General features: G+C 33.8%; 1 protein-coding gene and 1 pseudogene across 2 annotated transcripts in view; both read right to left on the bottom strand.

Moving 5' to 3' along the window:
• LOC134670261 (UDP-glycosyltransferase UGT5-like) overlaps positions 1–10,789 on the bottom strand; it is a 225,299-nt gene extending 214,510 nt beyond the window's left edge. The window contains exons 1-5 of one of the 2 annotated variants that reach the window (XR_010099035.1): positions 10,690–10,789; positions 10,209–10,468; positions 9,390–9,985; positions 8,900–9,122; positions 7,592–8,788 (exon numbers count right to left, since the gene is read on the bottom strand). Coding sequence is in view for 1 of the 2 variants with exons in the window: in XM_063528008.1 (XP_063384078.1) it covers positions 8,292–8,788; positions 8,900–9,122; positions 9,390–9,985; positions 10,209–10,455 (1,563 nt within the window). In the remaining variant the exon portion in view is untranslated. Of the gene's footprint in view, positions 1–7,225; positions 8,789–8,899; positions 9,123–9,389; positions 9,986–10,208; positions 10,469–10,689 lie in introns of those variants that run through there. The other variant, XM_063528008.1, reaches the window with a different exon arrangement.
• LOC134670262 (UDP-glycosyltransferase UGT5-like) lies at positions 3,121–6,081 on the bottom strand (annotated as a pseudogene).
• Positions 10,790–16,911: the final 6,122 nt, after the last annotated feature.

Genomic DNA, 16,911 nt, shown 5'->3' on the forward strand with positions numbered 1-16,911 from the left:
CTATTTACTATTTACGGAAATAAGAATAAAACTCATAAGAATAAGAAAGGGACTTGTTATTACAATATTACCAAGTATAGAAATCAGAATTGACTTATAATTATTAATACTCATTTGTAGCCACCGATTTCAATAAATACCATTTGTATTATCTAGTAATCTTTACGTACTGTAACTAGTACACCATTCATAAACTCAAGAAAAGTTTTATAGAATTTATACAACTCTGTTATTCCGAGTAAAAAATATTAATTTCACGATTTAGTAAAACAGTTTTGTATTTCCTATACTATGAAATTAATACAATTTCCTTGAAATTATATTATTTTCTATCGCCTAGAAAAAAAATGTAAAAATTAGTAGAGTTTGATAATCCCGTGTTTTAGAAATCAGGTTTTTAATTCGAACAATATTTTTTCTCTCCGTGTATAACCCATGCATAGCCTTTAATATAAAAAAAAAGCGAAATTCAGTAAATGTTTACCTTTTGTACATTTTTAATCTACATGTCTGAGTGTTGAACAAATAAACAACGAAGGCAACATCAGACTTTCGTATAAGAATTTGCGTTTCTCATTTTCTATTGCTTTGCATTCTAACCCTTGATTACGTTTGAAGAATGACAACAATGGAAGAGGGGAAAGTGGTATCCGAGTTCATTATTTTTCTCTCTTTTTGCATCCAATAATAATACCTGCGTTGCAGACGACTGGAATCCGGATTACGTCTCAAGTAAATATGAAAATTGTTAAGGTGTCTGTAGCATAAATTAAAAGATTGCAGGTATTTTGTTAGCATTAGCAAGCATGATTAAAGTGAAACTTAAGGTGAAGTGGTCTGAGGCCTAGCGAACGGGTTCCTCTCTGTTTGTCTAAACTTACACTTAAGTATATTTCCACATTGAGGATCTGTTTATGTAGGGATTAGGGATCCGGCAATTTAAGAATAGTTCACATGGTCCGTGAAACAATGATTTTCATCATAACATCGTTTTATGGTAATGTAGGTATAAGGCTTAAGGAAAAAAAGGTATTTAATAAAATAAAATAAAAAATACTTACCTAATATTGCGAAACTTTGTAGTAGTTCCCTTTTGGTTTATTAACTTTATCATAGATAGTTGTTTTTATACTTGCTGTTATAAAATAATTGACTGACAATAATTATTATTCATATTGAAATAAATATTAATGAGCATGATCATAGTTTAAAACCGTTTTAAAATTAGCCAATTTTAATATTAAATGAAGATTAGGTCTTTTTATTAATCTGAAATGAATATTGCGCGAACTGAAGTAGAAATATTTTAGCACATCATTCATTAGCGAATGAAAAATTTAAAAATGTAATAAGGGATGTTACGGGCTAGTCCGGTCGAGAGTTGTTGAAAGCTGGGCTGCGAGCGAGTGATTTGTATTTTGTCAAAGTATACAATTGTTCAATATTAAGGTAATATCATATACGAGTATCATCACTTATTTCCAGTAACATTTTAATGCACCTTCAATATTTACCGCAAACAATTTTACTTGAATACCTATTCAACAGCTTCAATTCTCTCAGAGTACTTAGCAAAATGAAATGTAAACTGACCTACGACTGCCTTTTGCGGGAACCGTTTCCTCAGCACGACATTCTTCGGTACATTCTGTATAGCAGCGTCCTCCCATTTCATTAAGACTGTTTGCTTTAATTCCGGAACCACTTTCAAGAAGGCATCCAACTTATCCTTATCGAGTTCACGTAATTGAACGTTGGAGCCGAAACTTAAGAATACAACGCCTTGCTTAGCGAGTCTAGAACCGTTTGGGAATCCCGGAATGAAAAGACCTTTGAGTACATTTTGCTGTTTGGATTTCAAGTTATTTAAATAGTGTTCTTTATTTTGATGAAAAAGTGAAAAAGAAATACACTGTTTGACTGAATCCGATGTATAAATGAATAGGTATAAAAAATACATCCAAGGAATTTTAAGGGTGGATCCAACCACTTAATGTTGGGATTACTTATAACTTCCACAAAATGCGTGTTAGGTAAATTAAAAACATTAAACATGGGGCAAAGGGACCAAAGAGTTACAAAAATTAGTCCACATATTAATTGATCATGATGACTGTAATTTTTTGTTACTTAAATTTTGAATTTCATTTGAAAGTAAGTACCTAGTTAACCAGAAAGCATTGTACCTGCCTACAAAAAAATGTACTAACTATTCAAGAACACTCGTGGCTCTTACGACATCGCCTACAGTTTGGCATCCAGAATGCTGATTGATGGTCCAACTGACATTAGAAGTTCTTCTTCTCCTTCTCAGCATATTTGCGTCCACTGCTGAACATATGCCTCGTTCATGGATTTCTATGTTGTCCTGTATGCGGCGGTTCTATGCCTGCCGCCTTCCTAAAGTCGTCCGACCATCGGGCTCGTGGTTCTCCGTCCCCTCGGCTTCCCAGTCGAGGTATCCAGAACAGTGCATACATTAGTATCACATACAGTACGGCTACCATCAGTTTGGCATTGACATAAACGCTATCGTGAACGTAATTTACTTTCTATATATCTCTTTCGCATTAATATCTCAGTACGAGCGAGATGCATAGAAAATAAATTACGTTCACGATAGCGTTTATGTGAATGCCAAACTGATGGTAGCCGTATAGTAGTACATTAGATTTTACATGGATGTTACTAATAAAACACCATAATAATTATATCGCTTTCACTCCAATTAATGTCCGTCCCACTCTGGTACTTTTATCAATCTTTATTGCTTTAAAAATATCAAAAGAGCTAAGCCAATTAAATGTGTAGGTACCTATTATAATAAAAGTAAATACTTTATAATAAAAGATAATTCTTATCAGATTTTTATGACCTTACAACCTGTACGTGTATGTTTACGTAACTGTTCCAATAATATAAGTACCCATGCTATGTACCTATATATATATGTTTATTTTTTAATGTTGTGTTTTTTAGTAACTTTAGCCAGATTTAAGTAACAATAAATAAAAAGACGTTAGTTATCTCTGTTATTACTTTAGTTGGAAGTCATGATGATTATTATATATTGACAACAAGATTTATAAAAAAACATATATTTAAAACAAAACACTCTTATAATCTTATATAGTATTACAACAAAAGACAAAAAGCGTCCTCTTTTCATAGCTCTTGGTTGTTAATCGTAAATAAACAAAACTCAATAAGCTTATCAAAAGCAAATAAATACGTCCACCATACCACTGTATCAAGTTGCTTCATAGGTCTATCTTTAAATCTTATAGCAACATATATCGTGTGCGCGTAAGTATTTTTACAAAGTATTAAGTACCTATTTACAAATATGTATTTTTACAAAGAATGCCAAACAAGAATAGAAGAAGTTTCATTAGAATTCTTGCATTTACAATAATAGGATTCGGTAGGTAACTTCTTTATAAGCCTGATGACTATGACTCTATCTACAAGCTCACATAGAAATAAGAAAGGTGTATTTTGATATGTTTGTGCATTATTAAGTTATAATAATACAAAATGCAACAGATATGAAAACGGGTCATTTAGCATCTAAGCCTTATCACAAAATGTCTCTCGTTCATTGTTGTCGATTGTAAAATACAGTTTTTTTACAACTTCAGCTAATTTTTCTTTTTATTCGTGATTTTTTGGCGTTTTAAAACATTTTTAATAATATTAATTACTTTCAATATTGTATATAAAATAATGGCTAATATGCTAATCAAAAACAAATATACATCAAGATTCTGGTATGCGATGTAACTCATTACAGGTGGTTTAATAAAGTCTGCACCTTTGTGCCTAATCACATATTCGGTCCACCACACTGCTGTATCAAGTGGCTTCATCGGTCTATCTTTAAACCTCGCTGCAATTTTTTTGGCTTTTTCCATATAAGTTTTATCATTTAGCAATTTATTGATCTTCTCTCGTAAAATATCTTCGTTTATTTCTTTATAATAAACGATGTCTCCGTGACCTTTCTGAATTGTGTCAATAATATTTAGATACTGATCTCCAAAAACTGGTACCCCCCAGTATGGGCACTCCGGCTGCTATCGTCTCTTGAAGTCCTAGCAGACCTCCGTGACCGATGAATAGTTTCACATTGGGGTGAGCTGTAAAAAGTATAGGAAAGTTTAAGTATAATACTAATAGGAAAATTAATTTGTTTTAAAACCAAAGTGCTCGACTTTACTTTCATTTAATCAAAAACATTGTCAACATACCTACAACAGCTTTTTGTGGAAACCATTTCCTTAAAATTATATTTTTAGGTATATTTTGAATAGGTTCCTTTTCCCATTTCATAAAAACTGTTTGTTTTAGTTCTCCAAATACTTTTAAGAACGCTTGCAGCTTGTCTATGTCCATTTCACTTGTTTGAACGTTAGAGCCAAAACTTAAAAATACAACACCAGTTTTTGCATTATCCAAAATATTTTGAAGATCCTGTAAAAATAAAATTATAAAAATAAATTTTTGATTTTACCTATAAGGAGTAACTTTATTCTATAAAAATCAGCCAAAATGTACGTAACATGCAATCTTTTTTTCCCGATTTTGGGGTTGGTCCCCCAGTACAAGTTTACGCCAAATAAGGCGAAACGTGGGAAAAAATTATGTAAATGAAAAGTGAATTAAATTTTAGATGTAGGTAGGTACTTAAATAAGGCACAGGTACTGTTTCTTATACACTTACCGATGGTATCGTATCATTTGTTTCTTTAATATGCATTCCACCAACTTCTATTATATTTGACAAATACGCAGCTGCATTATCAATACTAAAATGAGAATTAAGAAGTAGAACGGCTGCGTTTGCGGCTATATCCTCCAATTTGGGGACAGGCTCTGGTAGATCTTTAAAATATTGCAGGGTAGATTCTTGTAGTCGAGGGAAATACCAAAATTTGAGCATGACTAGATCAAACGTGCACAGATACAAATTGTACAATCTACCAATGAAACTGAGTGGTTCTTTAGCTCTTCCATATTCATGAAACAAAGTTGATAGCTGAAGAGGATTGCCCGTATAGAAATTTCCTTTAAACGAATTCCCAACGGTCGTCACCAACACAAGAGGAGCTTGGTATTTGTGAGCGAACATGTAAAGTCCTTCATTGAAACATAGTTCCGTAACAACGACATCTATTTTGTGGTCTTGTTTCAAAAACTCTTGCACTTCTCTGGACTCAAACACTAGGTCGTTCATCAGAAATGCAGATTTGTACATAATATTTTGGAATGACTCAAATGTTTCATCCATCATGTCGAACACTCGTGGTGGTACATCAACTGAAATCAATTATCTCAAAATATTTATTTGTATTTGTACCTAATACCTAATACATATCGTAACGGGCATTAGTGGTAGGTTATGCTAGTTATGAATTGCAATAATTATCAAATATTAATGATAGTTTTGGACATATCTAGAAATCGTTGTTATTTGATCTAATGAATGTACGTATTTATAAGTACAGGATAGAACCGACACCACATTATGTATAGAGCTGTGACAAGAAACTTACATAATATAGTCCATACAGATTCATTTTTTACCATCAGCTGGTGATATGTGGGTGGATGTTCATCTTCTCTAAAGGGAGTGATAGCGTACACATCATGCCCCCTCTTTGCAAGTTCTATCGCTAAGTTCTTCATGCCAATATAGTGAGATCTGGCTGGGAATGGCATTAAATATAAAACTTTTGCTGATTCACAGCAGATCAATAAATTCGCTATTATAAGCAGACTTCCTAAATATAAGGTCTTCATCTTGAGCAATTCACTGAAAAAAAAAATTATAATTAGATTGTTTGAATTTAATCAAGTGCTCTTTATTTTTCAACAGTAAAATTTTATTACTTAATTATTTATGTAAGTACATAATTAAATGTAAGGTCCATGCGATCAAATTCGTCTGCGGGAATCTTCGTACACGAAGACTTTTTCAAATAAGAGTACAATATTTTTAATTTCATTGATAAAACAGCTATTGCCTTAATTCAGCATCAGGTTCAACCGTAGTCGGAAAAAAAAAGAAAAATATGCTCGTGTTTACAATTTCCCGCATATTTGGCCGTATAGACCTGACGAGGAAGAAATGCAATTATTTAAATAGGTAGATAAGTATACTTATCAATAAACCATTTATTATTTTGCCTCAATACACACTTAAACGGAAAAATAAACAAGCGTAGCACAAAAATGCATTAATATTGTTTTTCAAAGTAAGTTCATGAAGATGATAACGTTAACAAATCATAAGTTTTTCTACCCACCACCCCAACGCCTAAAGTCCCGAAGTCCTGCGTATGCTGCTGCTCAAACTCTAAATGGTTTCAATGTGACTGAAGCCTGGAAAACTGAATGGACCACTGCTTCTGCTGGCTCTCACGTGGAAACCATAGACCCGACTTCTAAACCATTAGGTTTCAACCTTCCCCGGAGATTGTGGTGTCGCTTGAATAGACTGAGAACGGGTCACGGTCGCTGCAATTACCTTCTGCATAAATGGGGGTGGAAAGACTCTGCAATGTGCGAGTGTGGCGAAGAATTTCAGACTATGGAGCATATAATTCAGCGATGCCCTCTGCACTCATACTCGGGACCACCAGAAGACCTGCTGCGCCTAACACCCGACGCAATTGCGTGGCTAAACGCACTGAATATTGACATTTAATCTAATTTTTAATTGTAATGTAATTTTTATTCTGTGACATTTATATAACTGCCTATTTTTGTATAAGCCATACGATTAAATAAAATAAATCATAAGTTATTTTTAAATTATTGGCTAATTCAATTGGTACTAAATATTATATGAATCTGCTTATTCCCTTTTGAAAAAATGAAAAATCCCTATAGGTATTAAGTGGAATTGCGTTCCAATATTTTCCGAAAATACTATGTAGGTAGGTTTTCCGCAAAGAAAAGCCTGATTCGATAAATTATTAAATACTTACAGTTAAATGCCAATTTAAGTCACATAATATTTTATTTATTTAATATTTTATGAATGTTTATTATTTTATTTTATCACAGAAGCGTTTTACGTGACTTGCGTCACTATGACTTGTAGTTATACTAACAGTTTATTTTAAATGTTATCACATATATGAGAAATAGGTATTGTTCCGCCTTGCTTTATCAATCAGGCGTTACCCGAATGCGGTATTATTAATAATAATTAAGTATATCAATCAATCAATCAATCTTTTATTGATAACAAGCGTTACACGTCATTTAACATTTTCTGGTTAGCACACTTTATATTCCAAAAAATATTATACATAGTTACAAATATGTCGTCATTCATTTAGTAATTAAATTACATTATACCCTCTAATTAAATTATTAGGTATCATTAAATTATAAAATATTAAAATTAATGTCACAGGCATTTGGAATTTTATGTTAGTCTATTCGATTCATATATTCATCTACCGAGTAAAAAGCTTTCTCTATTAGTTACTCCTTGAACTTGGTTATAAATATGGTGTCAGAATTTTCAACTAGTTTTAAGTCATTGGGCCATAGGTTGTACATCTTGGGACCTATATACCACACACTCTCTTACACTTAGAGCAATCTCTAATTTTCTCAGTCTGTGTATACATATTTCGGAGAATATTATATCCATGACGATAGTTAGGACCACGCAGTCTGAATTCCTCGAGATTCATACAAACCACTTTTACCACTTCTAATATATAAAGACCTGTAATGGTTATGATTCTTAATGACCGAAAAAGGTTATGGGCAGGCGTATCCCAGGGCACCCTAGCCATTATCATAATTACTCTTTTTTGGAGTATAAACAACTTTTGTCTATCTGCCGCCTGTCCCCACATGTCAATACCATACGTGATGATTGACCGGAAATAAGCAAAGTAAGCATTTCTTATACGATCATTGTCCAGCAATTTTGTCAGGCGTGAGATGACGAAGCACGCTTTTCCCAATGTTTTGCAAAGTTTATCAATGTGGTCACTCTACTTTAAACCAGAGTCAAGAACAAAATCCAGATATTTAGCCTTATCTACCCTAGGAACGGCAACATTATCCAACTCAATCTTAAGTGTTTGTAGCGGCATACCCCTAAGATTAATTTGAATTACATTATTCTTGTCTAGATTAAGTTGCATTCCATAAACAGTAAACCAATTATTTACATCTATAAGTAAGTAATTCACTTTAGACTGTAGTTCCATAAAATTGCTCCCAGAAAAAAGCACTATCATTCGTATACGCTATCAGTTCAGTTAATTTTTCTTTTTCTTTGCGATTGTTTGGCGTTTTAAAACCTTTTTAATAATATGAATTATTTTCAATATTGTATATAATATAATTACTAATATGCTAATCAAAAACAAATATACATCAAGATTCTGGTATGCGATGTAACTCATTACAGGTGGTTTAATAAAGTCTGCACCTTTGTGCCTAATCACATATTCGGTCCACCACACTGCTGTATCAAGTGGCTTCATCGGTCTATCTTTAAACCTCGCTGCAATTTTTTTGGCATTTTCCATATAAGTTTTATCATTTAGCAATTTATTGATCTTCTCTCGTAAAATATCTTCGTTTATTTCTTTATAGTAAACAATGTCTCCGTGACCTTTCTGAATTGTGTCAATAATATTTAGATACTGATCTCCAAAAACTGGTACCCCCAGTATGGGCACTCCGGCTGCTATCGTCTCTTGAAGTCCTAGCAGACCTCCGTGACCGATGAATAGTTTCACATTGGGGTGAGCTGTAAAAAGTATAGGAAAGTTTAAATATAATGCTAATAGCAAAATTAATTTGTTTTAAAATCAAAGTGCTCGAGTTTACTTTCATTTAGTCAAAAACACTGTCAACATACCTACAACTGCTTTTTGTGGAAACCATTTCCTTAAAATTATATTTTTAGGTATATTTTGAATAGGTTCTTTTTCCCATTTCATTAAAACTGTTTGTTTTAATTCTCCAAATACTTTTAAGAACGCTTGCAGCTTGTCTATGTCCATTTCACTTGTTTGAACGTTAGAGCCAAAACTTAAAAATACAACACCAGTTTTTGCATTATCCAAAATATTTTGAAGATCCTGTAATAATAAATATAAATAAGTCTTCAATTACATTATTATTTTTGATTTTACCTATATGAATTATTTTATTCTATTATAATCAGCCAAAATGTACGTAACAGACATTTTTTTTTCCGATTTTGTGTTGGTCCCACAGTACACGTTTGTCACTACGCCAAATAAGTTTTGAAGGAGAAAAAAATGTGTAAATAAAAAACTGAATTAAATTTTAGATGTAAGGTAGGTACTTAAATAAGGTACAGGTAATGTTCATTATACACTTACCGATGGTATCGTATCATTTGTTTCTTTCATATGCATTCCACCAACTTCTATTATATTTGGCAAATACGCAGCTGCGTTATCAATACTAAAATGAGAATTAAGAAGTAGAACGGCTGCGTTTGCGGCTATATCCTCCAATTTGGGGACAGGCTCTGGTAAATCTTTAAAATATTGTATGGTAGATTCTTGTAGTCGAGGGAAATACCAAAATTTGAGCATGACTAGATCAAACGTGCACAGATACACATTGTACAATCTACCGATGAAACTGAGTGGTTCTCTAGCTCTTCCATACTCATGGTACAAAGTTGATAGCTGAAGAGGATTACCCATATAGAAATTTCCTTTAAACGAGTTCCCAACGGTTGTCACCAACACTAGAGGAGCTTGGTATTTGTGAGCGAACATGTATAGTCCTTCATTGAAGAATACTTCCGTAACCACAACATCTATTTTGTGGTCTTGTTTCAAAAACTCTTGCACGTCTTTGGACTCAAAGACTAGGTCGTTCACCAGAAATCCAAATTTGTACATAAAATTTTGGAATGACTCAAATGTTTCATCCATCATGTCGAACACTCGTGGTGGTACATCAACTGAAATCAATTTTCAGATTTATTTGTATTTGTACATATCTAATACAAGTTCACATGCATTAGCGGTAGGTTTTGCTAGTTATGAATTGCAATAATTATCAAATATAAAAAAATGTTTTGGACATTTTTAGAAATCGTTGTTATTTAATGTAGGTATACTATATTAATAAGTACAGGATAGAACCGACACCACAAATGTATAGAGTTGTGATAAGGAACTTACATAATTTAGTCCATATAGATTCATTTTTTACCATAAGCTGGTGATACGTGGGTGGATGTTCATCTTCTCTAAAGGGAGTGATAGCGTACACATCATGCCCCCTTCTCGCAAGTTCTATCGCTAAGTTCTTCATGCCAATATAGTGAGATCTGGCTGTGAATGGCATTAAATATAGAACTTTTGCTGATTCACAGCAGATCAATAGATTTGCTATTATAAGCAGACTTCCTAAATATAAGGTCTTCATCTTGGACGGTTCACTGAAAATAATAATTGGCTTGAATTTAATCAACTGCTCAGTATTTGTCAACTTAATACTTATATATAGGCTATTGCCTTGCTAATAGCAGCCATATACTGGCAAGGCATATTATTTAGGTCCCTATAGGTATTAAGTGGAATTGCGTTACAATATTTTTGAAAATACTATTTACTAGTTCCGCAAAGAAAAGCCTGATTCAATAAATTATTAAATACTTACAGTTAAATGCCAATTATAATCACATAATATTTTATGAATGTTTATTATTTTATTTTAGCACAGAAGCGTTTGACGCGACTTGCGTCACTATGACTTGTTTGTATACTAACAGTTGAAAAGGTTATCACATATTTAGGTATATGAGAAATATTTACTGTTAAGGATGACTCACGTTAGACCGGGCCGTGTTCGGCCCGGAGCTTCGTTTTCTATGGTAAGCATCACGTCTGTTATAGAAAAGTAAGCACAGGAAGCTCCGGTCCGGACACGGCCCGGTCGGCCCGGTCTAACGTGAGTCATCCTTTACGCCTTGCTTTATCGATCAGGCATCAACCGAATGAAATATAATTAATTAAGAATACAATATTATTATAAACTAACATACATATTGGTAGCTGCATTATTAACATTATTTTGGACTTAAGTCTAAAAAACATTTTAATTAATCGCAATTAAATTTGTTATCGTCTCCTTAAAGGCCTGTGCACACCGGCTTGCGTGTGCGTGACGTGCACGTGTGCGTGCGCTAAAATGTTGGAGCCGCACACGCACACGTCACGCAAGCGGTGTGCCGTCTCTCATAAGAATCTGTATACTACAACACAGCACGCGCACGTACACGTCACGCACACGCATCCGGTGTGCACAGGCCTTAAAACATCACCCGCGACTAATAGCGTGCTGGGACGTTACGACGGACTACTGAGTTACTGTCACGTTGCCCACAGCGGGTACCTGGTCTGCATGACCCACCCGCCAACCATTCTGCACTCTCACTACTAGAGCATTGCACTTCATAACATATACAACCAGACCCAGAAAAAAAAAACCTATGATCAGAATACCACCGAACAAATTCTGGCATTGATTGAGTACTCAATACACACCAGTTTGGAATCAGAGCAACTCTTGAATGCGGTCGCAAAGCAATCAACTTTGTCACAAGTTTACGTCCAGTCCAGACTAGTGGCTAGCAAATTCTGTGCCATGTACTTGAGAAACATTAACTTCGGCAGTGTCTGTGTACGTATAAAAGGGCAGTTAAGTACCTAATTGTGTTCTATTAAAAGTCATTTAAGTACTTTAAAAATAGGTAAGTACTGAGATAATTGGTGGCCATCTACTTTCATGACGTATTTCAATCCTTCAAATTTTTCCAGCACAAAATACCCCAAATTTTACGTAAACATAATACCTAATACGATTTATTAGTTTTTTAATATTGTACGCAAAATGTGTTAGTTGAGTTTTTTTTTAAATTGACATATAACTATTATGTGCTAAACTCAAATAAATCATATTGTACCTGACTACATATATGTACATAGTTACCTTACATACACAAATTCCATTTCATGTTTATTTGCTGCTGCCAAAAAACACCATATTTACTTTTTTTAATACACTATTCTAAATAATAATTTTTAATTTCAAGTACCTACCTAAATAAATACCTATATCTAACTAAAATAAATATAAATTTTTGGAATCACTATTTTCGCGGACTCTGAAATATGATCAATGTATATATAACTCAAGTGTACCACTTCCTCCTCAACATGTCACCCAAAATAATAGACTTCCGAATAGGTACCGTGCGTAACATGGGGTCCGATAGAATATTTGTAACAGAACGTCATCCCGTACGGTTCCGTTGTCTGACAGCTCACACAATAAAGAAGAAGGTAACATAAACAAAGCCCGGGAGGCAAACAACTTGAGACCCTCTTAATAGAATTCTGACGCTGTGGCACCTTTCTACAGAGCAAAGATACTTTACGTTGCTTACATAGCGCGAGAGTTTAGGCGTGTTTTTGAACACGGAGAATGTTAGCAGAATGTAGAAAGCATTCTGGGGATGAGAGTTATTATTTTTGTAATGCTTCTCAAAACTTTGGCCGAGTTATTGTCAATAGTGATCCATAAAAGATAATATTGGTGTTGGATAAATCCGATAGACAAATATGAGATGTTTTGAAAAGCGCTCAAGGGTTTCGAGATTATGATTTAGCTAATATTTTTGCCTGATATATTTGTATCTCTATTGTCATTTATTTTGGTACTGTTATTCATTGATAGATTATGTAAATATTATCTTAAATTATATTAGTTATTTATTTAAACACAGTTACAAAATATTAAATAAGTGATATTCAAATTAATAAAAACATTTATTACGATAGCTCTCTGCATCTGTTATTCGAAATTATTAGCGATCAATGTGACCCATTGAACCGTAATGATGCCAGTTTAGATGTCAGCCACAAAATTATGGTGATGAGCAGATGATATGCATCTAACTGATTGGGCCCAACATACACCGTAAACCATATTGTTGTGATCTCCTATATTCAGCATAGTAAGTTATGACGTTATTCACTTAACGGGAAACAGCTAACTCGCTAGGTGACCAATCAGCGTATGTTTGTCCAAAGTTAAATTAGGCCACTGGAAATTGTGTTCAAACACAATGCATAGTTACTTAGATTATAGGTTGATACAAGAATAATACTCATAAAAAAAGCTAAAGCATTAATTTTCAAGATTAGAAAATCTCTCTCGCTACTCCGTAACAAGTGTTCGTGTCTATTATGTTGATTTTATTGGGCTTGTTAGCACTTATCTTCTATCAAAACCTCTTTTGATCTCTCTTATTTTTATTCTAATAAGTAAAACATAAACATTTACGATTATTAAAGAAAAATATATACCTATATATAACAAAGCCTCCCCTATGAAATATAAGATCGCATAAAAGGCAATTTAGTTCGAGACAACAGTACAAAAGATAACGAGCCAGGAAGCCCGATCGCTGAACCAAAAGTAATTGATAATATAATTTAACAAGACGGTATAATATCTCTCTGTCACCCCAAGCTATCCGTCTCTCTCGACAGGAACAAATATCGGTAAATATATCTTCTAATCTCGGCTATTGATCTCATAACGCTTTGTTGACTATTTACTTGCAATGAAAAAGTGGACGTGTCTTGCCTTTTTTACTCAGTTTTTTCCTTTCTGGCTGCTACTTAATGAGTAAATGGTAGTATTTATTGACTTTCAGTATCCATTCGACAAATATAGAAACTCAGTACATCACAACATCTACAGGATATTTTATTATTAAAAAACCTTCATTAATAATATTTCATTTTTCCAAGTGGGCTGCACATAAAGTGCATCGATATAAAATAAAATATTGAAAACGAATATATTTCGTTAAATTTAAATATTCACCGAAATATTTGCGGTCAGTTACAGACCGCCTCATGTTACTCATGTATATATGAATAAATGCTTAATGTGATCACAAATCTTTTTGATTTCATGCGAGGCCGGACAGTCTGCTCACCCGCTTTGATGTGTGATTATTACCTTAATATATTTAACATTGCTTTACTTAATTTCCGTTCAAGGCGTGTGTCCCAGTCAGGATTAGTTAATAAAATACTGTTTTATAGCCAAATTGTTTAAGTACATTATGAAGAATTTATACGATTAAATTTGATAAATTGGACTTAATTAAACATAATTAGTAAATAAATAAAATAAAGTTAATGTTAGTTCAACCTCTGTCCATCATTGGAGATACCTAATTTATTTTATTACATTGCATTGTTTTTTAATGTATGTATTTTAAGAGTATTTGTATTGTATTTTAGCTTTTATGATAAATACCTTCATGCTTCTTTGAATTTTTTTTCTCTTCCTATTTTTATTCGTCTTTTTAGTTTTATTTATATACTTCATCACTGCTAGAATTGATAGTAGGAGGATTCCAGCTAAGAAATATTTAAATACGAAATAAACATTGACCAAGGCCTCCAATGTCCAGATTTGAGGCCTACCTCTTGAATTAATTCCAAATTCAAAAACATTTTTTATATAAGTCTCAGGAGGAAAAAAACCGGGCAAGTGCGAGTCGGACTCGCGCACGAAGGGTTCCGTACCATACTGCAAAAAACGACAAAAAAAACGGTGACCCATCCAAGTACTGACCCCGCCCGACGTTGCTTAACTTTGGTCAAAAATCACGTTTGTTGTATGGGAGCTCACTTAAATCTTTATTTTATTCTGTTTTTAGTATTTGTTGTTATAGCGGCAACAGAAATACATCATGTGTGAAAATTTCAACTGTCTAGCTATCACGGTTCGTGAGATACAGCCTGGTGACAGACGGACGGACGGACGGGCAGCGAAGTCTTAGTAATAGGGTCCCATTTTACCCTTTGGGTACGGAACCCTAAAAATACAGTTAGCAATAAAAAGCTATGATTCTTTTAATAGAAATAATTCAATATGTTTTTGATCAAAATATTAAGTAGGTACGTAAGTATAGTAGATAAATACCTATGGAAAAAAAAATCTATAAACAACATTCCTGCATTTTATTAATACCGTGGAAAACATATTTCACATGAGCAGTAGCGTGACCAACAATGATTACTACATAAGCATTGCAACATAAGTTTAAGCAAAGTTTATCCTTGGTCCGTGACCACCGCGCACTTGGTAACATTCTGCGGCGAACCGAGCTCGCTCCGAGGCAGTCTGTCGCTGAGCCGGCCATTACTCACCCAGAATGCAAACGCTCCAGAAGCAGGTTACATGCGTGCTACTAACGACTTCAAGTTAATAGGCTTTCTGTGGGGGTTTCTATATCGAAAGCACGGCGCGTCAGCGCACATTGTCTATTTGTATCGGAGTAATAGCACTGTCACTGTTACTGGGCCTTATAAGGGAATAATAAGAAATCTGTTGAAAAATAATGTGGATTATTTGTGTAATATTACTTATACGTTAGCGGGTTAGGTATAATGGCGAACCGAATGCGCAGTCTAGCAGGCTTGCGACTGTAGATTTTCTGCTTAACTCGCGGTATAATGTAGATAAACATTATCTACAACTACAAGGCTTTATCATTCTACTTAAACAGTCTTATTTCTATAGTTACAAAGGTGTGTTATGATATGTTTGGCCACTTTGCATGTCACTGTATTTTATGCTGACCGAGCAAAGCCCTTGTGGTACTTCAAGTGCATTACCCAAACAGTGATGTCCTTTATTAGCCAAAAACACAGAAGATTTATATTCAGTAACTGGACTTTGTAGAAATAAGTACCAAGGGGAGGCTGGTATTAAAAACCGACACTGCAGCAATACTGGTTGTTAGCTCAATACGGCACAAAAAAAAGTTTATTTATCATATCAATAATTCCTAACTTTGTCTGTTTCATACAGATTCAAATTAATATTAATTATTTAAATAGATAAGTCAAACATAGCTAAGGATCTTATCAATGTTGACTAAGTGCACTTTACATTAATAATAAATATCCTTTATATTCATGTAGATAAACATTATCATTCAGACAGTCCTTATCATTCCTAGACTTGAACAAAGCCCTTGTGATACGAAGCACAAGTGCATTACACAAACAGTGCTCAGTCCGTTATTGGCTGAGAACACAGAAAATTCTTATTCAGTAGCTGGACTTTAAGGAACTACTAAGAGTGGCGGGTAAGGACAGTACCTCTATAACAATAATGTTTGTTAACTTTTCTTTGCGTTTAATATAAACAGACAATATAAGGCAAATCGGTATTAATACATAGAAAAATATTTCCTTAACACATCCTAGGTAAACCATACCGTTACTTATTTTGTTGATGGACAAAATAATTAAAACAATGCGAAAATATAAATATTGAACTCAGTATGTTTACGTTAAATACCTTGAAACTAAGACAGCGTGAAATGTGTTTTCCCTTGTACACCCGTACTGATTAAAAGCGTCATATAAGTCTCTACGTAACATACCTATTTTATTACTGTGTATATGTCTATTTCTACGCTATCAATCAAAATTTGATGAAGTCACGGTTCTGGTTCACACAAGCTACTGTATAAGAAACAGGATGATTAATGAAACTAAGACAGCGTGAAATGTGTTTTCCCTTGTACACCCGTACTGATTAAAAGCGTCATATAAGTCTCTACGTAACATACCTATTTTATTACTGTGTATATGTCTATTTCTACGCTATCAATCAAAATTTGATGAAGTCACGGTTCTGGTTCACACAAGCTACTGTATAAGAAACAGGATCAAATCAGTCTCCGAACAAACATGTCGTCTGTAACTTCGTACAGTGGCCAAGATCTGTTTAGCCTCTTGTCATTACTCCAGTCTATTTGATTTTGAACCTTACTTATATTGG

This window comes from Cydia fagiglandana, chromosome 13, assembly GCF_963556715.1.
Source record: "Cydia fagiglandana chromosome 13, ilCydFagi1.1, whole genome shotgun sequence".
Lineage (NCBI taxonomy): Eukaryota > Metazoa > Arthropoda > Insecta > Lepidoptera > Tortricidae > Cydia > Cydia fagiglandana.